Genomic DNA, 26,683 nt, shown 5'->3' with positions numbered 1-26,683 from the left:
TGGGATTTACATGGGTGTATGTGCATGTATGCATGTATATGTAAGTATTTATGTATGTATGTGTATGTATATATATATATATGTGCACCACCCAGGTTGGGTGGCGTTAACTAGTGGGTAGTGAGCAATATGCTATTTGTCAGCAAAGCCAACATACAAAATAAAATAAAAGGGCAAGACACAAAACATGAACACAAAACATTTAAATCAATGTGGCACTTGGAGCATCAGACTAAAAGGAAAGTGATTTTTGTCTTTCACGTCATTTTGCTCTATTTCTTAAAAATGAACTGCTTAGTTACCAGTTAATGGGTATTGAGCTTCAAAAGCAAAACAAACTGAAACTGACATCTCTGCATTCAAGCAATTGTTCTAGACTCTGTAGTGCTGAAGGGTTAAATAAATATGAATTGATTTTTGTGACAGAAATATATCCTAAATTCATTATCGGAAAAGATAGGAAAAGTTTAGCCCAAAGGGGAAAGAAAACATGGTTTGAAAAACTTCTGCAAAATGTAAAGACTGAACAGCTTCACACCTTGTAGGCACAAAGAAAAATTTACAGTGGCATCCATAGAAAATAAAGTCAAATACACAGGGGTTTGTATTGTGTTGTGAAGTCACTGAATCTATACTATCTATGCCAGCTATGAAACTGTATTTTTTTTTAAATACCACAAAGAAATACTGAATAGGTTTTAGCGTTTCAAACTCCATCATGGTGATTAATGCATGTGACTTTGACATTTGAGGACAAGAAATAACAGAGAAGCCACGGATTGGATTAACATACAAAAGGACCATTCTGAACTTTTAACTACATGCAGTGTAATAACCAAATCATCTGACGTGGCATTTGCGTTAACCTTATGCCAATTAAAAATAAAGACTAGGCTATTATCATATTATTGGACTATCTGCTCTGCAGGCGTAAAGAAAGAATTACAAACCGAATTTTCATAACGAGCAACTGGGGGGAGTAATGACTCCTGCCCCTACACCAAGAGCATGGGAATTAATTAGCTGGCAGGGCTGTAATGGCCTTGGCATTTATAAACCGCCATCCCAAAAAAACTGGCATGGTGCCCATCTGACATTTAGTTTGGTGTGGAGAGGGAGAGAGTGATGCAGTGAGAAAAAGACTGGCTGTCTTGGGGCTGTTTGGTTTTAGGCGCCCAACCGTTAACAGTAAATTATGTGCGCTCTAACCATCTAGTCAGTTTTTAATTACACAAATTCTTCATTTTTTAAACCAATAAATAGTGATGTTGGAAAAGAAGGACTTTATTTACAAAGTATGAAACATCCATTTTGTTTAGTCTGCAACACGTCTAAGGAAATTTGTTCAGTTTGATTGATAAACTAGACTGAAAGCACTTCCTGCACTGTGGTTAAGACCTCCGAGACCATGTCTTCCATTGGGTTCATCATGCTATTAAGAAGCAGTAGTAAAATATACAGTCAAACAAAGCCATTAGTAAAGTGAAATATATGTACACCGCTGTTCTTTTTTTTGAGTTTTGGTGAGGAAATGTTTCAACGTCTCGGGCCAAGACCTTCATTTCCAATGGAAGGAATTCTTGTTCTACAACATACAATCATATTTTAGACAACTGTGCCCGTCTAACATTGTGACAACTGTTTTCAGAGAGCATTGTTTTGTTTAACCATGATAATACATAGAGGGACCATAAAATGAGGTCTATGATAAGATGTTTTGTTTGATCTCAGTGTGAAAGAACTTGACTGGCCTGCACAGAGCCCTGACCTAAACCCAATCCAGCACCTTTGGGATTACCTAGAATGCCGACTGAAAGCTTGGCACTATCGTCCAACATCAGTTTTGGACCTCACTAATGCCCCTGTGGCTGAATGGGAACAAATCCCTGCAAGTAAGGTTCCAAAATCTTGTGGAAAGCCCTTTCAGAAGAATTTAAGCTGTCACAGCAGATAATGACTGAGGCTTTGAAGTGACATGTTTAACTTACAAATATGGTGAAATGCTGTCCACATACATTTCCTCACATGGTGTAAAATTATTTTTGTTGTCCACAAACTTTAGCAGTTTGACTTCTTTTTTTAGGGGGCAAAGGAGAAAGGACAATGTAGAAGCTTTAAAAACCCTTTGTAATTATGATCAAGACTATTTAAAACATTTTTGTGTTAAAACATTGTGAGTGATTCTCAGTAGGAAACAAATTATTTAATTCATTTGGTTCACTTTGATTTACATAATTTAGCAGAGCTGCAAAGATATCCCCTTCTCTGATCCCAAAGTAGCAAAGCACATATGAGTCCAGAGACAAAAGGGCCTTTACAAATGCAGTACTTAGCAGACATTCAGAGCACTAATATAGCAGCTAACAACTATTTGCTATGTAATGTCAGAGTATTGGTGCCCTGAGCAGAAAATTAAGTCGAGTGTTTGTTGTGTTGGGCTGGTCCGTGCATGTGTGTATCTGCTGCTCTGCACTGCACTCATATGGTGGTTAGCCCTGATATCATAATTGTGTCATCAGGGAAGCATCGCGCCCTTCCTTTGGTTCCCCTACGGTTGACACTGTTAGCTTTGTCAGCCCCGTTGCCATTGTTTTGGGCTGTTTATAAATTAGCACCATTAGCTGCAAGCTGCTGGCTCAGTCATGTCCATGTTAAGAACAATGTGCAGACAACTCATATCCTAGCCAATACTACATCATGAAGACCTTACCTCTCCTGCTCCATCCTCATCTTCATCGTCTCCTCATCTGAAACCTGCGTCTCCTCTGCCCTCCACTTACTGGAGCCTTTACGATCCATCTTTTCCCCCAGCCGCTCGTCCTTACGGTGCTTCCCGAACCTGGAATTAAAAAAAAAAACAAAAGCACAATTAGTTTAAATTAATATTAACTTGACCCTTTGAAACCTGGGGTGACATCATGTTTCTTGTGCAACTTTGAGATATTTTTCACAAGTATTTAACCTTTGAACTCTTAGGAAACTGGTGTGATTTCTTAAAAAAAAAAAAAAAAAAAACACGGAAAGAGGAAATGAGCAACTTTGTAAGAAATGTTCCACAACTTGTTAGAAAATTAGTAGATTTAGGAAATGATTTTTAACAAGCTAAGGGGAAAATGTCTATGGGAAAAAAATCTAACAAAAAACTGTATCATAATTATCATAATTATATACTTAAAATGATGTTTCTGATTCATTATACATTTTCAAGCACTTTTCCCAGGTCATTTAATAGTTTGATATTTATTTATTTATTTGTTTTTATTCTTATTGTCAGGTAATTTTCTTGTACTTTTTACTTGTTTCTTGCACATTTTTGGGTAATTTCTTTTTTCATTGCTCACTGCCTTCTTTACATGTTTTTCAAATAAATCAATTTAATTTGCTCAAGTTAAAAAATCAAGAAACAAAAAAACTATAATACTGTATTTTTTTTGGTCATTTCCTTGTTTTAGCTTCCAGTGTCACCTGTTTCAGCATGAGCAGGTCATTTTTCATCACAGGGTGAAGAAGTGGATCAGCGAGTAGATGGAAAGTCGGAGGTCACAGAACCATTTCAAGAAAATCTTTTAAGTTATTTTAAAAAACTAGGCCATTCATTTATTGTGACTTTCAGCGAGACAGCAGGTACACTCTACAGAGCATTTACAGCAACTCAAAGTCAACTGATGTGACTGAAAATGTTTCAGTCGTACGTCTGTGATCGCAAAATCAGGTGTGACTTAACGGTTGATCTAGCCCTCAAATGAACCGTTTGAAAAGTACTTCTCACAAGTTCAAACCCATTTCAGCTGGTTTAAAGTTGGGGAGTGGTAAACGAAGAAGGCGTCGACTCGGCCCCTCGCAGTAATTATATTCATAGGGAGGGAGTGACGCTTAACGAAATAGGAGCCATTGCTGAGATATTTCAGCTTGATTGACTCAGTATAAAGCTGCAGCCTGTTGAAGAAATGACTTTGGCACCGCACTCGCTTCCACAATGAACCGCCGTGATTATTCACAGGGAAATTGGTCCGCAGAGAATATCTACAACTTCTAAAGAGACCGTGCCGCGAGAAACCAAAGAGGTGTGTGTGTGTGTGAGTGTGCGTGTGTGTTAATGAAAGAGACAGAAACCAGTGAACAAGAGAGAAAAAAATGAATGTGCGCAAAAGAAACTCAATGAATGAAACATTAAGACCCAAAACTAAACTGCGGTAAAGACAAGCTCAAGAGGTGCGTGTGTGTGCGTGTAAGTGACTGAAGAAAGAGTAAGCGAGTAAGTTAAAGTGAAAAAAAGAGAAACCTTTTAAAAAAAACATAAGGGAAAGAGAAAGTCACGGGATCAAACGCAAACCAAAGATGTGAAAATCCCAACAGCTGAGCCTGTGTGTTTAAGAATTAAAGAGACAGAGTGTATATTGCCCAAATGTGAGTAAGAGGAAGGAAAAAAAGAACGATGTGAGGTGTGAGAATGTGTGCATGGAAAGCAATACAGAAAAAAAGAGAATTTAAAACAAGAGAAATAAAGTATATCAATGAGACCAAAACAAGCAAATGGTGGGAGCGTGTAGGTGTGTGAGAAACAAAACAGAAAAAACAAGAAAACAACTCTGAATGGGAATAAAGGTGAGAGGATACATCGAATGGGAGAATGAGTCAAACATATGAAGAAAGCATAATGAAATGAAAATGTAAAAAAATGGTGCAACATTGACTGAAACAAAAACAAAGAAATGGGAAGTTGAGAAAATAAAAAAAGAAAATAATGATGAGAAAGTGAATTAAGAAATGATTTGCAGTTACAGTTTACATCCATGTCTGTCCAGACTCATATGTTCAATGACAGTAGACATCAGCCGCTTTTACACAGTCGCCCCTTTATACCACCCCTGAATTTTTCCTGAGAACCAAACAATGGCCACATATAACAAACACATTAGCAGTGCTTTCTAAACAATAACAAAGGCATAACATGTCAATCACAATCATTTACCCTCTCTGTTATATGGCAGCAATTCTCACACTGCTCAGAGGGTAAGGAGCTCCAAAATCTATATTTTTTTTGTTTGCGTACATTTACAGCTGCTGTTATTCTTGTTTGAAATATCCGCTTTGCAGCTGCTTTTAAATCTCCAGCAGTGGCTCGCACACATAAACGCATCTTAAAATGTCACACTCCTGCCGCCCATGGTCACATCTTTCCGGCTTTAAATTTTACACAGACCTCGTTTCAGCTCTTTTACTGCCTCCTGTCTCGGCTCAGAGGCAAGACCGCTCCGTCCATCCTTTCTGCAATAGGACGTTATTTACAGAACAGCAAGGCAGCATAACGTGATATTTCCCACCTTGAACAGTCAGTGTAAATGTGGCTAATGGTTCAAATATGGATGTTGCTGCAAAGAAGCTAAAAAGTCTAAAATGTGGCTGTTTCACACATTTTCAGCCCATGAGTGTATTAAATAGTGCGCTATATAGGGAATAACCAAACGAGATTTCGGACACTACATTGGAATTTTTTTTTCACCCGGAAATAACACTACCGCATTGCATTGTGGTAGAGATGGGAGTTGACTGTAGTGTACAACATATGTACACACAAATTTCCTGTGCATTTTGGACATTTGTAATGCACTATATAGTCAATGAAATTAACAGAAGAGAATTCGGACAACACTACAAAATGGCGCACACTATATAGTGCACTATATCCATGATAGGGGACAGTTTCGGACACAGCTTTTGTCTCTATTTGTCAATTTGTCTCATATTCTGTCTTGCTGTGTATATTGGCACACTCAGTGTGCCTTGTGATTCTTGACTTTCTCCATTGACACTGTGTCTTCAATGTGTAGGCCACAATAATCAGGACTACAATCCCCTTTATGTTTAGCCATAACTTCAACCAGCTGACACATGTGTTCTGCACTCAGGCTAATTAACTGATGCTCTGTGTGACTCTCATGCTGCCTGTTTATGCCTTGGAAAAACAGAAAACTCTTTATCATAAAGACTTTTGCATAGATTTGAGTGTGCACATGCTTTTTTTCATTCAGGCCATTAAAGTTACATAATATTCCTAACTTACAAATTCTCTGACTTGCAGCACCCCAGTGGCCTGGTGGACTTAAGCCCAAAAAACTATGGAAGCGGAGCACTAGCAGAACACATCCTGTGTTGCTTTGGCAACAGTGTGAACCAAGAACAGTGAGCACACATCCAGTGCACGCACCACACAGATGCTACCCAGAGGTTCTGCATCTGGTATCTCTCAGAAACATGCAAGGCAGACACAACAGTAGACAGCTACTGCTGAATCTGGTTTTCAGTCATTACATGTGTTTGGGATTTTTCAAACAGGGCGAATCTGGGTGAAGCTTATTCAACAACTAACAAAATAATAACTTCTGGAGGAGCTATCGTCACATTTACCAATAGGTGTTCTGGTGGTCGGAGGGTTGAAGACGGACCTTTGTTGGATTTTAGCTCCTCACTCTCTTCATGCATTTCCTGTCACCCCTTAACAGTCTTAAATAAAGACTTTACATACCTAAAATAATAATCCACCAAATAGGGCTGGGCGATTAATCGCATTTTATTTTTCAATTTTGGCTTTCCTTCATTTTCAAAACAAGATAATTACGATACAACAATTTTATGCTGTGTGACAAGTCTATTATTGCTCTTATTCTGTCTTTAATTTTGTAAATCAAGCAGTCCCTTTCCAGCGGCTGTGCTCAGCCCGTCCCCACAAAGTCCAAACAGAAAGACAACCAATGTTAAAAAGAAACACCAGAAATAATGTTCAATAACTGCATGATCTCCTCAAAGCCAATGAGTAATCATGTTACACAGTTGTGAAATAGTCCTGATTTCAATATCAATCAAAATTGTTATTATTTTTGCCATAATTGAGGATCCCTACCACCAAAACCTATGAGCAAGCCCACACCAAGAGTGACTAAAAAGACAAACTACTCTAGTCATGTGTTTATGTATTCCACACATTTTGTGTAAGTCGCTAAATGCCTTTGTGGTGACCCAAAGGTAATATCGATGTGTTGTGGCAATGAGGCAATAAGTGGCTGCCAAGTTTCCGAAAGACAAGCCGAGGAAAACCAAGGGATGAGAATGAGGAGGAGAAACCGCAGTAAGGATGGAGGGGGCTTGGAGACTAAGGTCCATTACCTGATTAATTTAACTGCGGCCGCCTGAAATGCTTAGAGTGACGGCTCGCCGTTAATGCTAAGAGCAGGAGTGATCTATCACAGCGAGACGGTTGACACTTTCTTTCTCCACACCACTAACTTTCATTAACAGTCCCTTCAAAAGACAGCCTAACTCTCCGTGTCACACACACACACACACACACACACACACACACACACAGAAACACAGACACACTGAGATTTATGACTGAATGGGAAAACTTTGAAGAGGAGACAGAGTATTAACCATGACACCAGGGCATTTAATAATCTGATATTCCAGGCACAGTGAGGCCCGCCTCATCTTATGAGCCCGATGCCATCGATAAAGAGGCTTTGACGGGTTTTTGTGGTTTGAAAAGACAACTTCAAAATGTCAAGGATTCAGCTAATTCAATTCAGTGGACCACCCATGTGTCACTGCTAATCCTTTTAAACGCACAAAAAGTGAAAACAACTCTGGTGGTGTTGTGGGCATTTTTGGGTGGCATATTGGAAATGCAGCAGCACTGAAATGTCAGGGGCAGTCGGAAAATCAGAAAGTGAATATGGGATAAAGTCAGGAATTAATGTCGCTGAAATATGATCATAGTGTGATGGCAGCTATGAAAATGTCAAAAAAGACAGTGATAATCCAGAAATGATGGTCCTAACCTCAGCTACAATTTGATCGACATGAGACTGAGTGTTACAAAATCACTGCAGGAGAAAAGAACTGACTTGTCATGTTTTAGGATGACACATGTGTCTCTTAATCTTTATCAAAAACTCTTAAAAGAGAAATTAATTAATTAATTAATTTAACATATAATGTTAACATGTTAGCATGCTAATACTATTATTTCTGCGTTAGCACACTGGTTGAAGGTTGACCTTCTAAACTTCATATACTAAACAAGAACTCTGATTCTCAACAATTGGGCCCCCACTGGGCCCGACCCAACCTGCCAGGTTCAGACCAGGCTGGGCTGAGCCACTTTTCAATATTATTTCGGGGCTTGATTCATGTCAGGTTCTCGCCAAACTACCAGTGGTTTGCTTATTTTATTTCTTTAATGAAACTGGCAGCTTTTGAGCATAAATAGCAGGAGTCGTACTGGACTGACTGAATGAGGAGGGAAAGAAAGAGGAAAAGGGAGAGTGAAGCCCCCCTTGTAGTGGACACTACCGCCTCCCCTGTAGTGGTGCCGCATTGCCATGGACCGCTGTGCACACTCAAAGTAGTCTGTTGTACACGAGACTTAGAGCTGATGACAGCCTATATACTAAGTTTTAGAAGGAAGAATAAGGTGAAGTGGTGCGAGGAAACATGTCAGCCTGTCATGTCAGGTTTTAACTTGTAACAAAAGTATATATCAGCTTTTTACTTGGGCTTGGGCTCAAAAACTGTGCCGTGGTTCAGGCTAGAGTCCAGCTTAGAAAGAGACTATGAGGGCTCATGTATGGTCAGGCCCATAGACTGTATAAATAAGTGATGTGGCATCACCCATTGGTTGCTGGACTGCCACTCTGAAGCCTCAAAAAGCGGCATTTCGGCCACTGCCATCTTGATTTCTGTTTTTTTTTTGTGACCATATTTGGACGAGAGGGTGAAGCTGTGGCGGAGTGAAGATCTGACTGGAAGCCAAGGAAACTATCGTCAGACAGTCTGTCATTCAAGTGGCCCCGCCTTTAAATATTTGTAACTTTAGGCCTCAATAAAATGTAAATGGAAGAGTTATAAAATGATTCAAACCCTCGGATAGTTGTCATGAATTTTAAAATTAACTATAGAAACCTAATTGTACCAGGCTGTAAACATGTTAACATGGGGGTCTGTGGGGATTTTCTCTGTTTTGGAGTCAAGCCTCTAGTGGCCATTCAATGAACAGCAGTTTTGGCACTTCCATGTTGATTTCATTTTTTCAGCCTCAGTAGTTGCTACATAGTCAGGTCCGTTTAAAACTCTTAACTAGATTTCAGCATGTTGAAATTCAAATAGCATGTTAACACTTAACATTGCCACACTACTAGACCCATTTCTATACTCTTGCTTCGAATTATTTCCACCTTCTATTCATTTCTAGTGCATATTATGGCTCATATTTCTCATAAACATGCTTCATTTTCATACTTTATATATTTGCTCCACAAGTGGGATATAAAAATAGCAAAATAATCACTCTAGTATTTCATGTGCATAAAGGATCCAGTCAAGTCTTAATTTGTGGGCACAGCTGGTACTGCGAGCAATAAGTTACGGTAAATGCAACATTATCAGCAGTTTGTAAACCGTGACTATTAACATCTTATCTCATTATGCTCAATTCGGTTCCCAAGAGCAGAGCGTGATGCATCAATGTCCCACCATCCATGTCAATACCAAAAAAAAATAAAAAGAAACGAGTGTCAATTTCTGGACTGGACAAAAACAGGCCTTGCAGTGCTTCTACTGCGACACATCATGAAGCTTGTCACAGCGTGAGCCTTTTCTATGTTCAGGCTTGTTCACTTGTTCATGACGAGAACACACTCACACACTCAAGCACACACTAAAACCACTGCAAAATTAGCGCAGCCCTCGAATTTCTGGGCAACGACCATGTTTGTCGGTGCCAAGCTAACAGACTGGGTGTTGCTTCTAAGTCCAAGTGAGAGAGTGAGAGTGAGAGAGAGAGAGAGAAAGAGAGAGAGAAAGAGAGTGAGAGAGAGAAAGAGAAAGAGAGAGAGAGAGAGAGAGAGAGAGAGAGAGAGAGAGAGAGAGAGAGAGAGAGAGAGAGAGGGAGAGATGGATACAGAGTTGGCAGGCTGCTCTGTTGGCAGTGGTTGATGGTAATGAGGCTTTGATTGGGACTGAGTGTGAGGCCTTCGAGACATGAGAGGGTCAGGCAGTGGCAGCTCTGTTGATCACACACACACACACACACACACACACACACACACACACACACACACACGCACGCACACACACACACACGCACGCACACACACACCTCTTCTGACTTCTACGGGCCTCCTCCCACTCCTGATCCTCCCCTCCTACATGCAAACACACATCAAAGTACAAGCTCCCTGACACTCCTGCACCACTCAGTCACTCTCACACACACACTCGCTCGCTCACTCAAACACATGACACTCGTCGGGAGCTCTTGACGTTCTGTAAAGCCACTCAGGGGAACTAACTTGCTCACATCACAGTCACTAGCGCGATAGGGACGCATTTTTATACGCTCTTTAACGTCGTTCTCGACTCATCCATGCTCTGCTGTTTGGGCCGACACACACACAATTTTAAATTCTGTTTCATCATGACATGTTGACACCAACACAAGTGAAACATGCAAATTCTGACAACTTTTTTTTTTCTCTTTTCAGCAACATATTTGCTGCTAAGTGCTCACTGCTGTGGTGTTTGCTAAACTGTAGCTCCCACATATCACCTGTCAATCAAACAATGTGGGTGTTACAAGGATGTGTTTGTCTTTGGATCATCTGTTGGAGCTTCAAAATGTGATGTTTTTGAGGGTTTTTTCTTTAGCGGCAACATGCCGTAACACACACAAAAAAAGAAATAACATCTAAATAAATATTCCAATAAGGCGACTGACCTCCAGGAGTTTCTCTGCTCATGTTCAGAAGAGAAAATGTTCAAGCTTTCATGAACTAAGATAGATCATAAGAGCGCTGTGTCAACACCAAAATGACCCTTTTCACAGATTATTCTTTCAAGTTGAGTATGTGATCCAGACTCAACCCTACAGATGGGTTGAGTATATCTCACATCATTATTTTGGAGTGCACAGCTGTCTCTGCCTGTAAACACGGATTGTGGATCAAACAGGCAGTCAAACGGAGTTTTAATGGAGCAGATCTGATGTGGCCAATATTGGGCCAATCACATCAGCATAACACTGATGTTACAACAACCTACACCAATCATTCTCATCTGGGAGGAGAAGAGGACAACAGGATTTTAGAGGACAGAGGATTAGTGCTGTTGTTGGCAACCAAATTTTGAAACTGAAACTGAGAAACATATGCGGTGTGTGGAAGTCTGATTGTTTAAATATTTTGGCATGTGTGTGCAGCTTGTGCATTTTATAGACTCCTCCCATGTCTGTGTGAGTACAGAATATATCTCGATGTATGTGTGTGTTCCCTACTAATTATTCCCGTGCGTGTATGAGTGTGAACGATGCCTGCATATGCGAGTTTGCAGTATTTTTCCATGTGCATCCCTCTGATTACTCCATTGTGTGTGGCCCTGACAGTCTTCCATGTGTCTCTCTGCTCCTCGAAAAGTCAGCTGGTGTCATTTGAAGTGATCCCACCTGTTTGACTTTGCTGGCTTCTACCCTAAGGAGGCCCTGAGGGCCAAACAGCTCAATTTGAGCTCTTGAGAGCAGAGCCCATCGCTCTCATTCACAAACAAACTCTGTCTTATCTCTATTTTTTCTCAAAATGAGAATGTGCATGCAGGTTTTTTTAATGCAGGAAATCCTGTTAAAAAAAAGACACTGCCAGTAGACCAGGACAGTGTACATGGCTTTGCAGTAGACATGTATTTTTTTCTGATTTATTTATTTATTTTCCTGGTCCCCGCGACCCTTGCAAGGAGAAGCGGTTACGGACATAAATGAATGAATGAATGAATATTTTCCTAGTGTGTCATGTTCGACATCATGGGCAGCCCAGAAAACAGAATGGCAAACAGTAGAAACCAGCATGGATCCCAGTGAAAATTTTATGGCGGTTACCTCGCTTAATATCTCTTACATATTCAGTCTATGTCTCAAACTCTGTGAAAACTGATTTGGAAACAACTTTGAGCGCTGCTTGGGCAGAAATGGGAGGTGCACCGCAAAGGTAAAGGGGTGAAAATTAGCAAGTTACCTTTCTTATCAAATACAAAAGCCAGATGTTGTGGGGTTTTAATGCAATGGGGAAGAGGCTTTACTAACCTCCCTCATTTCTTTGTGTAGACAATCTCTCATTAATTCTTTTCCCTTTTTCCTTCTTCGCACAATACACCTCTATCTTGAAAGACATTTAAAATCTAACAAAGTCTTACAGTATACGTATTTCAGGGCTGAAGTATGCAATAAGACATGTCGTAATTAAACATTTTTGAGGAAATTTTCAAATAATTACTGATATTGAATGGTTCAATTTCAAGTCAGTGATGTACCTGGAGGCTCAACCTGGGATTTACATCAGAGTTCAATTAGGTGAAATCTACACATAGACCCTATTGGTTACACATTAAGTATTACCTGAATAAAATTTAATATCAAAATGCAATAGCTGTACTCAGTCAATCTCTTTTTGGGGAGCATGAATTTATTGTGTGGGTGTTTTCTTTTCCTTTGTGAATTGACAACAAAGACGAGAGTTGGATAAAAATGATCTTAACGTCCTCTAAATAGTTTTTTCGAGAGCTTTTTTGCCATGAAGATGGCTTCATTACCATCCAGTGACAAAATATATGTGACCTTGTCATCCGAGATTTCTCCAAAAAAATCAAGAAAATTCCATCTGCTGGTGAAGACTGTGAGATGGAGCTGAAAACCCAAATCGAGGAAAATTGCTTTGAGTTTAGATTATTATATAAAAATGCCATTTACAGGGCCAAAAATAAACATTTTCAGTAGGCTTGTATTAGTCTCTGTCATTCAGTTTTTGTCTCCAACAACAGTTTTTTTTGTTTGTCTTTCACTACCAGTTGCATGACACTGTATCTTCCTTTCTTCAATCTTTTCACTCTGTCTCTCTCCATCCCTTGTGGACCTCATTACATTCCTTCCTCTGACAAGAATCACTGTTTTTCCATCCCTGTTACCGCCACTTTGGCTATTATGATATACGGATATATCACTGGCCGACCCCAGAGGCTTCCCAACTCATCAGACAAAGGGAGGACAGACCAAATGACCTGGACTCCAAAGGTAATGGAAATGGAGAAAGGGGAGGAATGTATAGACTATTCACTAATAGGATGTGTGCTTATGTATGTAGGAGAGAGAGTTTCTGTCAGTTTAGCTATGAGGTATTGTTTGACGAGTAAAACGTTAGAGAAGGAATTCATTTCAGGAAAATAAACCACAAAGGTCAAATGTTTGGAGTCTAATTAGTGTTTCGTCACACTCTATAGTGCTGTAGTTCCACAACTTCGGTCTATCCTGTTCATCTGTTTCACTCGCTGAAGAAATGATATCTTTTAGGTAAAAGCCTTCCAAAAGTGTGGTTAGATGTTAAATCTGTTTAAAGAATATTACAGGTTGCCCATGTGTTAACAGACATATCAACCTGGTAATTTAAGGGACTCTTTCTTCACACAGGAAGACAGCACACAAAACTCACTCAATAAGGATGTATCAGCTGTTTGCAGTCGATATTGATCTGTGTGTTTTGGACAGGCAGAGTGATATTGAATGCATCCCAGTCCTCGCCTGATCTCTGATTCAGCGTACATACGATTGTGTAGTCTGGGAAAGTTTTGTGCTAACATTGTGCAATGAACAGATAATTATAATAATAATAATACAGTAAAATTGTTAAATGAAAATCTCTCTACTACACAATGTACTGACAACAAAAAAGATAAGCTCTGGACACACTGTGTACTTATTACACTATGTTCTTACACAGTAGATTGTGTGTGTCCAAAACTCTCAAGAAAAGTCTTGCAGGGTATGAAAAAAATATAAACGGTCCATTAAGTAAAATCTACAACCTAAATGTCTTTGAGCATGACACTAAATATTCAACTTACTCAAGAAAACTTGCCAATAGGTCTACTGGACAAGACTGTTCTTACCTATCGGTTTAATTTGAAAATGCTTGAATAAAATGTTGACATACAACATAAAGAAAAACCTTTAACAGTGTATCCAACAGAATGAGTGTGTGTGTGTTTTTTTGTGTGTGTGTTTTTGTGTGTGTGTGTGTGTGTGGCAGTAGCTGATGACGGGGAGGGGGTGAACAACAACTGCATGCATGTGTGTGCTCTTGTATCATTTGATAGCCCCTCTCAAAATGCTGAGGTGTTCGTACGTCTGTAAACACAGCGCAGCCAAAGTTCTTTTTTTCCTCAGCAGCAGTTTGTAATTCGTGGCATGGATAATTGATTAGACCCAGCAGAATGGTTAAGCTTCACTTTCAATGCGCCTGGCAATTTTCTGCTCCATCTGTGCCCAGAGTGTATTCCGTGCTCCGAGAATGTGGTGCTATGGACAATCCAGCTTCAGATGTTTTAATTGTTGCAGGCCTCCACAAATACATGAATGTGTGGGAAACCCTGCTTAAAGAATGTAATTAAACTGATTTTAGTACTTGTTTGTGAGGGAAAAATGTGTACTCTTTTTTTTTTTTACAGTCTTACCTGAACATGTCACCAAGTCCTTTCAGCATGCCCTTCTTGGGTTTCCCCTTTTCTTTCTCCTTCCCTCCCTCCTGCTTCTTCTTCTCCTTCCCCCCTTTGTCTTTGTCTTTATCTTTCTTCTTCTCCTCTTTGGTACGATTTGTGCCGTTGACCAGGGGTTTCTCTGTGCCGGACAGTGGGGTCTGGTCAGCCACTGTGGACACAGAGTCTCTCCCTGATCGGGAACTCTCCTCTGTGTCCTCCTCCACTAGAGAGAGGAGAAGACATAAGAGGGACACAGAAAGAAACATGGAGGAAAGTGGAGAACATGTTCTTTTTAACCAATGAGCAGGTACAGTAATTTTAAGTAGAACTCTATCACATGAAAATCCATAAGCCGAATAAATGAAAATCTGTAAGACTCATAAATGTGTAATTATGTCTCCTAAGTGCCAAGAGGAGCCTAATGCAATTTAATTACATATTACAAGTGACTGAAGAGCTGTTCTACAATGAGATAGTGATAATTAGAGACCATTAGACTCTGACTCTTATAAAATGAAGAAATGCAATATATAAATTACTATTTGATGGCACTATGGCATGTTACTATAATATTCACTTCAGATAGGAAACATTATGTTTTTTGAAAAGCTGTTAAAATACCTTTCTTTTCCGGTATGACAGATTAAATTTAACAGTACAGTCTATTTACCTGTTCTAATGTAATCCGATTAAGACCACCTGTGTTTGAAACATTTTAAGTCATGTCAACATAAAAAGGAAGAGGAAAAGAGACGAGACACAAAACTATCCATTCTCCTAACTCTTCCCCTTTAAGATGCCTCATATTGACAGTGTGATACATCTGACATCTAATGCAGTAGCTGGTTACATCCTGAGTCAGCGATATGCCATTGCCACAAGCAGTGATAAAATCAGCTGCCAGATATTGAGCATTAGTCAGAATGCTGTCACTCCCATGCATCAGTTTGGAAGCGTCATCCAAGTTTTAGTGGCTGCACGATATCAGTTTCAATATCAATCCTTACTATTGACCATCATTGTTGTGTTAGTTTCATCTCATCAACCCATGATGCAGTGTTACTGATTGTGGCATGCTCCAGCAGTATAGAGTTACTGAGGTTGAATTTCCTTGATGAAGGACACTGACAGGAGTCCCAACTGCAGATGGATGTAAAAGTCGGGCCGGATCAAACCTGTGATTTTTCAGACAGAGGACAGTTTTGTGAACAGTTGGCTGATAAGCAAATGATGAATCTTACATGTTTCCATGCCCTCATCGTCATCTTCTGTCGCAGCTGGTCGGTCATAGGATTTGTCGATGGCTGCTCTGAAGCTCTCGTTGCAGCCTCGGCCCCTGATGATACGGGGGCGCGGCCGGTGGAACGGGAGGTCCCCATTGAGGGTTACCTCGGCAACTGCTGTCTGAAGGCTCTCGAGGGAGCTGGACTTCTTTAGGCCGAGTGATGGTCCCACATCTTTTGTGGATGAACCTGATGGGAGGATACAGAGGTATGTACTTTCGGAAATAGAAACAATTTTCACCAAATCTACTAAATCTGTCTTAGAAGTGTATACTGTAGTATCCGATGGTCCATCCATTTCTATTCTACACCAGTCTGAGCTAACCAGCTACCAGGTCATTCTTATTAACTTCTAACAGCTGAGAAGGGAAGTAAATCTAATTTTTCTCAGACAACTCCCCTCAGGGATGGAACAAAAATATATGCAATAGTTCAGCAACAATGCTGTAAAAAGTATTGGAAATATTATATATTATTATTGACAGTGTTTCCCACAGAATTACTGTGTACGTGTAGCTGAAGTGGACCCTGGGGGGTGGGGAAAAACCATGACAGCAAACTTTCTTCTTTTTTTTTTTTTTACTTTTAAATGCGTGTGTGTCCTTTTGTATCATTCTGTGTCCCCTTTCTAAATTCAGAGCTTTTTGCTGGTCTGTGAACCCAAGGCAGGTGAAACTCTACATGAGTCCTTTTTTTCCTCCTTCGGAGCAGTTTGTGACTCATGGGGTGAACAATTGATCTATCAATCTGTTCAGAGCTGATCCGATCACATCAATGGATGAGAGGAGCAACTCCTGCGAGTAAACTTTAAGACCCAGCGTAATGAATGATTAACTTTCAAAACGCCTGAAGTTCTTTTGTGCCCAGAGTACACACTGCACTCTGGAAGTGTGGAGCAATGTATAACTGAATCATGAATATATTTCAACAGTGCTGCTAATGAACAATCCAACGCCAAAAATAGAAAATCTTTGTGGTGAAATATGTTTTTGTTGTGGTGGGCTGCCACAAATAAATGTATGTGTGGGAAACCCCAGTAAAAGTTTATCCCAATCTGAATTCTTCTTAATTATTAACAGCTTCTTATCTATTTTAGTATTTTTCATTCCCAAAACCTACAATCTAGATTTACCTACATCCTATTTTTATTCTTGTTCTGCTCAACCTTCAGAGCTACTTGATCACATCTTTAGTGCAGTAATAAACAACAAAATCTGACCACAATTAATACGCACACATTGACCTTGGATGTGTTGAAAATATCCCCAGGGACAAAGTATGATGCAATGCAAGAGAAGCAACATTATCATGAGTTGTGTTACATTATGACTTCACAGGACGGTTCAAGAGGATGGATTGAGAGGATGAGATACATTTTTCAGTGCAAAAGCTGACTCAGCAATATGACACACATTTCAAAATAAGGCATCTTCTGCCAATTCAAAATGACCAACAACTACAGCTGTCCAAGTATGACCTCAGAGACTGTACCACTGAGTCATATGAGTATGTTTTTATTTTTGTGGTGGAATCTGGGATTTGCTCCAGCCAATCTCACCATGACCCTCAAGGTGACTGTCCACTGAAAATGTCATCAGTACACACAGTAAGTGTGATAGCACCAACACAGAAGCCAGTAAGCATATAAAACCATTGAATAAACCAGCTTTGTATCAGTAATGACACCTATTAATGTTGCCACTATTGCTTAATAAGTAAAAAAGAAACACCTGGCCCACCTGAATATGCCTACGGTAGCCTCAGAGAACCAATAAGCAACGCTAACAACAGCACACCATATTTAAACCTGAGTACCGTTTGTTTCACCAAGCAGGAAACTGATCAGTTGTGTGTATTTGTGTGTGGGTGTGTGACATTCCTCCTGACTGACTACAAATTTCATTACAAGATGTGGCTCTGAATGAAAATAACCAACAGCAAAATAGGAGAAACATGACAGTTTAATTAAAGTAATACTATTTGTACGGTGGTGCGGGCATAATTTTTGTTCCCATATGGCACCTTTCACAGGCTGAGGACAGCGGCAAATAAACGTAAGAAGATAAGGTGAGGAGGTATGAAGGTAAATGGGAGAGTCCTAATCTCCTGGGTGGTGTCACTTTAGAGCTACTGTAGCAGAAGGCTACAAAATACACAAGGTCTGACAGATTAACATGAGGTGCCAGGAGGAAGAAGAGTGAGTAAAGATACAAGAGAGAGAGAGAGAGAGAGAGAGAGGAGGAGGAAAGAGTGATGGAGGAGAAGAACAGCAAAAATCTGGAGTTAAAGTACGGGTGAAGAGGGAAAGAGGAGATAGAAAAATAAATGTCAAAGACAGAAGACTTATTCCTGTTTGAGTAACCTTTTCAAAAAGCCACAGTTCACTGAATATTAACTATTGCTGTGTCTCAAATCAGATCATTCTGTACTTACTCCTGCTATTTTGAGTTCATAAGTGGACTATGAGCACCCACATACTGCAATCAAAGCAGTCAAAAAAGTTGAGTGTTGAATGTTGGACACTTCTCACCGTCAATGGTCACGTTTCTACCATGTGGCAAAAGGGGTGGGACCATAAAAACATTTAAAACTTGTGAAATTTTGTGCGACTACTGCGGTAAACACCAAAACATTATACAAATATGAATGTCTTTTTTTCGCTATCACTGTACTGTTGTAGGATAAAAGCCATTGGTTTGTTTCTTTGGTTAATTCCATAAAAATTTGGGCCTGCAAATGATAATGACTTTAGTGCTGACTCTAGACAGAGTAAATCTTCACAGACATCCATTTTAAAATACGCAATTTTACCACAGAGATAAACATGTTTGCAGCCTGGTACAAATAAAAAAACAAAACAAAACAAACAAATATGTAAAGTTTTGGTCACTATTGCTGATTTCAACATTCGTGTCAACAGAGGATTTCTTAATAACTCATAATTCTTCCTAACCCATTTGAATTTTATTGAGGCCCTAAGTTTTATGAATATTCAAGGGAAGGCTGCTTGAGTGACAGGCGGTTAACGAGGCTTTGCTACAGTCTGCAAATCAGATCCAAGATGTCGGTAGCCGAAATGTCGAACTGGAGGCTTCAAAACAGTATCCGACAAACCAATGGGTAACTTCACGACAGCTGCTGCCATTATTTATTCAGCCTGTGGTTTTGTGGTGTAAGCTACACGGTCTACAGATCTAGCAAAATGCGGCAGATATAATTCACTGTGTAGATCAGCCATTGATAGATTCAGCCAGTATCAGTAGGACATTCATAGTTATAGAAACCTGTCGTGAAAGCATTTAATTTTATTAATTAACGATTGACAATCATTCCTCAAATACTGGCGATAATGCTCCGAGTAGCAGCAGATATAGAAAAGCTGCAAGACCTTGCAATCATTATTTCAGTTTCTGTTTTGTGCAACATCCATATTTGATATGAGACAACACTACAATGTCACAACACAAGTGACAATGTAGCGTACGCAGTGCACTACATGTTATTGTGCGGACAGAGGCATCCAATTTAAGACATCTTTTTGTGTCTTTGGAGAGGGGCAAAATGTCTCAATCTCATCATATTTACTGTATTTGCTGTTTTTTTGTGATTACAATTATCATTCTAAGCATAATGTTCTTGGCTTTCTTCACACAAAGCAAATTGTTCTTACAATCAATTAGGGTGAAATATATTGAAATTTATTCAAATAGCCTGCTAGGGTTGTAAGAATGATCCCAAATAGTCTAGAAGGAAGCTAAAAAAAGTGCCAAGTTTCTTGTTTACAGTGAGACTGACTGAAAAAAAAGAATAAAGATGGAGAGGAAAAAATAGAAATGGAAAATTGAATACATGCAGAGTGAACAAGCGAGTGGGCTGGCGGCCTCCCATTCATTCTCATCAGCCTGTCCTGTTCCCTTAATGTCTCACTGAGAGCCGGGCTGATAGGCTTTTCACGCTGCACACCCACTTTATTTAAAGGCTTTGCCCGGCGCCATTCACTACAGTCACACTTCAGTGGGAGTTAAAAAAAAACACCCAGATAATTTACACTGCATTGGAGATCTGACAAATGGCATTTAGTTGCAAACATGAAAAACTTGTTTTCTTTTTGAAAGACTTTCAAATAACCTGCTGATAAGGTTTTGGTGAAACATAGTTCTGTCAGGCATATGTGGCCACAGAGAGTGTACTCAGGCCATTTGAAATAAAGTGCTTTATAATAGGATTGGGTGATACAGAGAAAGTCAAAAAACAAGTGGAAGAAGGAAATAATAGAACAGGTAGAGCAGTCTGGTAAGTTCTGAAAATTAACGTACTGTAATGCAGCCTTTAAAGCCAGTAAAAGACACTTGCAATATTACTTTAGAGTGCCCCCGGGGTAAGCTTTTCTGTAGGTCTACACAAAAGTTAGCATTGCCCTGGTTCCCTTGTAAAACAAACCCTATGAATTTTTCCCATTAGAATTTGGATTATAGCAAAAAAACAAAAAAAACCAAAAAAACACTGTGGCAAACAACATTTCTGAAACTTGCATGTTTTGCTCAGCAAGGTAATCTTCACAAAGGAACTCCACGTTTAGGAGTTTTAAAGCCTAAACATAATCGCCAGAAGTAAAAAACTAATGTTAGGCTACGAACAAATGACAACACAGCTGCATGACTTAACGTCGCCACTGGTATGAGGCTGTAATGTCGTGTTTGGCGTGGTGTGCTGCGATGAAATTCTGTAGTATCATTTTGTCACCTGTTAGCAACCACCTCTTTTTTTTGACACAAAAAGCTGAATTACTGATGTATTTTATGTCACAGTACAAAATGTGAAAGTCTCTTAAGCTTGTGTTATCCAAGGACCTTATTTCAGGCTTCTAACCTAAAAGCCCACTGACTTTGAGATGAGGAAACTGGAGGTGCTGAAATGCTATCTCATTTCCAGGTTTTAGGAATCATTCTTGGGGTACTTTTTATCCAAAATATAAGATGATAAGATGATATCTAGTTTCTTATCATGGTTGTGATGTAATATCAATAAATATTGTCCAGGCCTACTTCAAAAAAAGTGAGTATGCTCATCTTTTTGCATTTCCTTTTTGGCGTAAAACAACACAGCTCACATACAGTGTCTGACAGAAATGTAAAAAGAAAGCTAAATGGATTATTTCAAATCTGGCAACCAGTCAGTCAGCTTCGAGTATCTGTGTCAGTGTGTTTGGACAGAGTGACACCCCCTACTCATCTGCAGATAAACACAATCCTACCAAGTTAAGCAGTGACAGGCTTACAATAACAAATACAGAGCAGTCGTGTTGCAGCTGGAACACGGAAAGGTCAGATTGGTGTTGACACCACACGCACCTGGAACTGGCAACAGCAGGGTTATTGATTCAGTGTGCAGAGAGGAAATCAGCTATCATTCGATTTCACTACCACTATCATCTCTATACAGTTCACTATGTGATGAGAAATAACTCTGAGGTTGGTTGCAGAAATGTGGGCTTTTTGTATCTGCAAAAGTGACACAAACACCATCAAATGTAAAGAAAAGTCAGGCTGTTGGTCAGTCCGGTAACAAATTAACAGAATAACAAAGTGACTTCCAAATTTTAACACATTTTCAAGTTATCTGCCTTTTAGGTAAATAACCATGTTTGACAAGGCTGTATCAATAGTTGGAAATGAATCCAATTTATTAATTTTCTATTTCGGTCAAACTCTTTTCTTGTTATGATCTCTGATTTGAGGTCATTGCTGCTAGCTTAAGGGTCACTCCCCAGCTACTGAGCAACAATAATCCACAACAGAATAACATCGAATCCTGTTTCAGGAATAGCAAATATTTCCCACTTTCCAAAATTAATTTTAATTGACTTGTAATGTGAACTTCAAACGGATCATCTACAGGACACTTTCTGACAGGAATCTATTATATACTTCAAAAAAGGCTGACAAAGTCTGCATGTTGCTCTCAACACTGCCAAAAGTCCTGCATTGTCTTCTATCACTGAAGTGTCCTCGTCTCACATGTGGAAGTGGCCTGTGTCAATAAACCTCTCAGCCAATCACAGCTCAGCAGACGATGGCTACTATATCCCATCTCTCAGAGCTGTCACAGTCTTTAGTTTCAGCAGGATGGTTGTGTTTTGGCTTTGGGAAATGGACCATGGATCATTTAGACTTACTGGGGAGTAGGCATTTTTTTTAAATATTGGTAAAGTGACACCAGGGGCCCACAAAGTGAAAATAAACCCCGCATACTTAAAAAAACAGAGTGAAATCTATTAGCCCACAGCATTAGGGAAATTGAATAGGTATTCAATTCCAAACTTCACACCACAAAACCACCTTAAAAAGAATTAGTAATTAGAATCTGTACCGTAAAAATCTGCCAGTGTAATAAGATCATTTCAGAATATTAATGTGAATGCAGATCATTCTGACTCAGGTGTAACAATGGGGTTAAATGAAAGAATACGATTTGCAGTGAAGGCAAGTTGATTATCACTAGAAAAAAGTGCTCTCACATGTGTGCAAATTCTTTCATGAGTTTGGTTAGAGACAACTTAAAAAAGCCAAAACAATGATAAAACTAGTTTCCTCTTGAGTGTCAGATGGAAAGAAAGTTAGAAGATAATACATGTCCCTACCAGTCCATATCAATGCTCAGTCAGTCAGTTTGCACCTCTCAACAGTCATATCAACTCTTCACCGGTGCTCAAAGAATTCAACAATTAAAACACTATATAACTGTACAATCAAAATGGTATTGCCCTTGAGCATAGATAAGACTATCCTCACTACAAAAATGACAACACTGGTCATTTTGGTGGTGAAGTATAAGTCTTCTCTCCTGGCAATGGATTTTTGTCTCATACTAAGAGACAATATTTTGTTTAGCCATGACTTTTCACTACCTTTAATCAAGTGGTTTTTGTTGCCTTAGCGTAACTAGACCTAAACCACAGAGGTGGCAGATCAACAAATGAATAGATGGCAGATCAATATTTAATTTAATTTTATTCATTTGAGAGGGGACGGTGCAAGTTCATGTGCATCACCATACAGGTAAACAGGCCAGATTATAGCCATCTGCTAATAATTTAATTGGCACTGCCAAACCACTTACCTTGTGATTAAGGTATGAAGACATGATGGGTTGCAAGATGTATTGCATGCTATGTTGATAACTTTTCCTGGTTGTTGTCATATTATGCAACTGTACAGCTGACTCATCTGTTGCCAATGTTTTAGCAGATACACCTCATCCTTGCCGACTCATGACATCATAACATGACATAAAGCTGAAAACTATGTCCATCTCTTGGCTGCCCACACACTATTAAAATGTTTCAACAAAAGTATTCTCATCTCTCTCTTTCTCCTTATCTACATGTCTTCCTTCAGCCATGTCCGTCCCTTTGTCCAAGCCGCTATCAGAGGCAGGCCTTCTATTCAGTCAAAGCGACAGTGAAAATACACAAGACTTGACAATGACAGATGACTCGCTGTCAGATCTCTGCCTTAACCAAGGACAGAGAGCTTTTTTTCTGCTATCCCTCTCCTAGCACACATGTACAGACCCGACACACACACAAAACAATTAGTGCTACAGCCGCATCTGAGGCAAAAGGGAGAAAATCAAATCTGTAGTCACCCGACTGCTTTCACAACCATGTTCGGCAGCGACCTCAAACTGTGGCCAGGAGTGTGAGTCTTCACTCTGCAGTCTGACAAATTTGTCTTGTCAAGAGCAAAACACCAAACACGGGGAGCACTACAGAAATGCATAAAGAGTAAAGCGGTGAATAAACCCTCCGTAAAACAACTGCAAGTTAGCCAGTGAATTTGGATGTGTAAATCAATATGTGCAATCTAAAGTCTGTCGTTGTTTCTGTACAATTTGTGTCACGTCTGTTATGAATCGATCCGTTCTGCAAAGCCACAGAGACAGGTTACAGTCCATTTATAGTTCCTGGTACGAAAACATTTTCTTCCTCTGGCTCACTTCTGCAGCTACAAGTGTTCCTCAAAGTTTTATACTGTGTAATTAAATAAATAAACACCAGTACTGGTTTTATCTTATAATACAAAGAGTAAATGAAGAAAACATAGGCTGTGGAGGTAGATATGATATGATATGAAAGACCTGGGACTTAAGGGTTAAGGCCGGTTTTGAACAAGTGAACAAGCAAAACTTACTGCTTATTGGGGTGGCTATCATTTAAAAATTACGATACCAGTACCAATACTAGTATTTTTAAAGAGATACCAGTATCTAAAGAGTACTTAATCCAATACCCATAATATGAAGGGACTGGTGTGTAGTATAGCCAGACATTTGAATGTTTTGATGGCATCTCTGCTCTCTGAACTGCATCATACATACTGTGTGACAGGGCTAACTGTTGGCATCACATGGCTATAGCTACCTAATGGTTATGAAAGGGTTTAAGAACACAGTTTCACAATTTCAGTATTAGTTGGTTAGGACTGTTTTACCAGCTTGGTGTTGGATTTTAGCTGCTAGCTTGTGCTAACCGGGCCAACATTGAAATGGCCACTTGCTGAGATGAATGGCTCGAGATGGCAGCGACAGAAAGTTTACTGATCAGGTGGGGAGTAAGAATGGTCCAAGATATGATCCCTGGCGCAAAAAAAAGGATGTGATGCAGGTATCATTTGACTGAACACGTTTCTGTAACTACTTGATATTGGGCTATTTCGGTCAATACCGTAAGGGTAACCAGTACTATTAGCATCACATGGCTATAGTTACCTACAGTTCTGAACACATTTAATGACAGGGTCAAGATATTCCTTTGTGAGTTTGTTGAGACTGTTTAACAGTGTGGTGTAGCTGCTAGCTTGTGCTAACTGGGCAGACATTGAATTGACCATTTGCTGAGATGAGAGCAGCTTCGGAGACCACAGAATCAGAAAGTTAGCAAATCTGACAGGTAGTGGGGATGGAGCGGGAAAACCCCCCGGCACGTTAAAAGAATCAAATGGAGGTTATCATTTGTCTGAGAGATGTTTTGATACTATTTGGTACTGGGTTATTTCGGTCAATACCTTAAAGGCATCAGGTACTGACCCCGAACCCTACTGCCTACATTTAAATGGGAGAGTTAAGCATTTGATTTTTATTTCTATTTTTCCCAATTTGCACATGCACTTATTTTGCTGTCAAAGCTGTTTCCTGTTAAAGCAAACTCAGTCCTCTTTGTGTTTAACAGTTGTCTTGGTAAAATCAGCACAACATTAAGTAATTGTACCAGTATGAGAAAATATTCCTGCCACACTCTATTCTTCTGCACAGACTTTCTCTTTATAACATTAACAACTGTTTTCATGCACTCATTAGTTCCAGTTGGTGCTACTTTGACATTCTTTGGATCACTATTAAGTTACTTTAAATGAAAATCTACACTTCTTGAAAATGTATTTCAAATTAAAAAGCCTTCCCCCTGTGTAAGATGGTTTTAATTTGAACATTTGCTTCTTCTGGTCATAGATTCCATTCTTTCAGAGCCATCTTTTATGTGCTAAATGTGATTGGACAATAACACATCATGTGGTATAACATCATAAAACAGCAATATTATTTGAATGAATACAATCTCCCGGGGACTTTCAATTTAACATAAATGTCAAATACCGTTTATATCCCTCATTCCCAGGCCTTGGATATGCACCTTGAGAAGAAAAAGTGATGGTGATGATGGCGAAGGTAATTATTCCGTTCTACCTTTCAATGCACCAGTCCTTACCTGTGTTGGTCTCAGGGCGAGGGGTGAGGTTAATCTCGTCGGCTACTGTTAAAGGAAGGGGAAGGAAAGAGGGGAGGGATACAAACATTTGGGGTTCAGTTAGTGCTCATGACATTCCACATGCAACATCCAGGTAGCGCTGCAAACATCACAAACTGCTTCATCTCAATTAGGAACGGACGCCATGCGAGACAAGGAGGTGCAGGAGGGGGTGGGTGGATGGGGGGAGTTGGGAAATGAAAAGAGGGTTTGAGGATAGCAATCAGACTTGTTGTGATATCAACACGGCACAGAGCGGCAATCTGGTCGGGAAGATTAGATATGATTATAGAGAGTGCGAGCAGAGAGACTGTTGCAGCCAAAGCAATCAGCGACTGTTCGAAGCCATTTCAAGGTGAATCAACACAGTGAAGTTCTTGACTTTGGCGAGAGATGCACAGTCTGTTTCCATACAGAGGCAAGGGGGTGGAATACATTTAAAATAGAAGGAACATGTTTGAAACATGGGGACGTGCGGGGATAAATGCTTAAGGTTACAGGAAACTTTTTTTTAACGTTTCTAAGAGTTTTAAGTAGGTAATGCACTTAGTTTAGAAAAAAACTCTACAGAAGCATGCACATAAGCCTTAATACCTAATTTTTTGTTATACCAACTTTGATGGGGGGAAAAGGGGAATTTTACCAGCTTGGAGGTTTTGTGATCTTGGGTTAATCCCAAGTGGTTACTGAGTGGCTATGATAAGTATATTTTGAGCAACAATGATGTATAGTTGAAGCAAACTGTACCTAACGCTTAACCTTAAACGTATCTTAGAAAATGTAGAATTGACATAAGACGGACTCACGCCCAAATGTTTCCAAAGGGCAAAGGAGCAAGTTAAGGAAGGAGCAAATTACCTTAAGGATATAATTTCTCAGTCTCCTACAGTTTATGTGGAAATGTCATGCTCATATAGTTTGACTTAAAGCAGGTGGAGGTTTTTCCCTCAGTCCCTGCTCTTGGACAACATGACTTATCTACCTGGAATCTGATGAACATCCAAAATTATTGAAGGCACGTGGAGGT

At 39.6% G+C, this 26,683-nt stretch overlaps 1 protein-coding gene across 16 annotated transcripts in view; it reads right to left on the bottom strand.

Moving 5' to 3' along the window:
* LOC121951641 (partitioning defective 3 homolog) overlaps nucleotides 1–26,683 on the bottom strand; it is a 315,087-nt gene that overhangs the window by 80,041 nt on the left and 208,363 nt on the right. For 11 of the 16 annotated variants that reach the window (XM_042498044.2, XM_042498042.2, XM_042498046.2 and 8 more), the window contains 4 exons: nucleotides 25,618–25,662; nucleotides 15,813–16,043; nucleotides 14,548–14,794; nucleotides 2,711–2,839 (listed from right to left, as the gene is read on the bottom strand). In XM_042498044.2, the coding sequence (XP_042353978.1) occupies nucleotides 2,711–2,839; nucleotides 14,548–14,794; nucleotides 15,813–16,043; nucleotides 25,618–25,662 (652 nt within the window). The remainder of the gene's footprint in view (nucleotides 1–2,710; nucleotides 2,840–14,547; nucleotides 14,795–15,812; nucleotides 16,044–25,617; nucleotides 25,663–26,683) is intronic. The other 5 variants (XM_042498056.2, XM_042498052.2, XM_042498045.2 and 2 more) reach the window with 1 other exon arrangement.

The sequence above is a fragment of the Plectropomus leopardus genome, chromosome 12 (assembly GCF_026936395.1).
Source record: "Plectropomus leopardus strain MGB_pleo_1.0 chromosome 12, ASM2693639v1, whole genome shotgun sequence".
Taxonomy (NCBI): domain Eukaryota; kingdom Metazoa; phylum Chordata; class Actinopteri; order Perciformes; family Serranidae; genus Plectropomus; species Plectropomus leopardus.
Note: the sequence above shows the minus strand (reverse complement) of the source record. Positions and strands in the feature narration are given on the sequence as shown.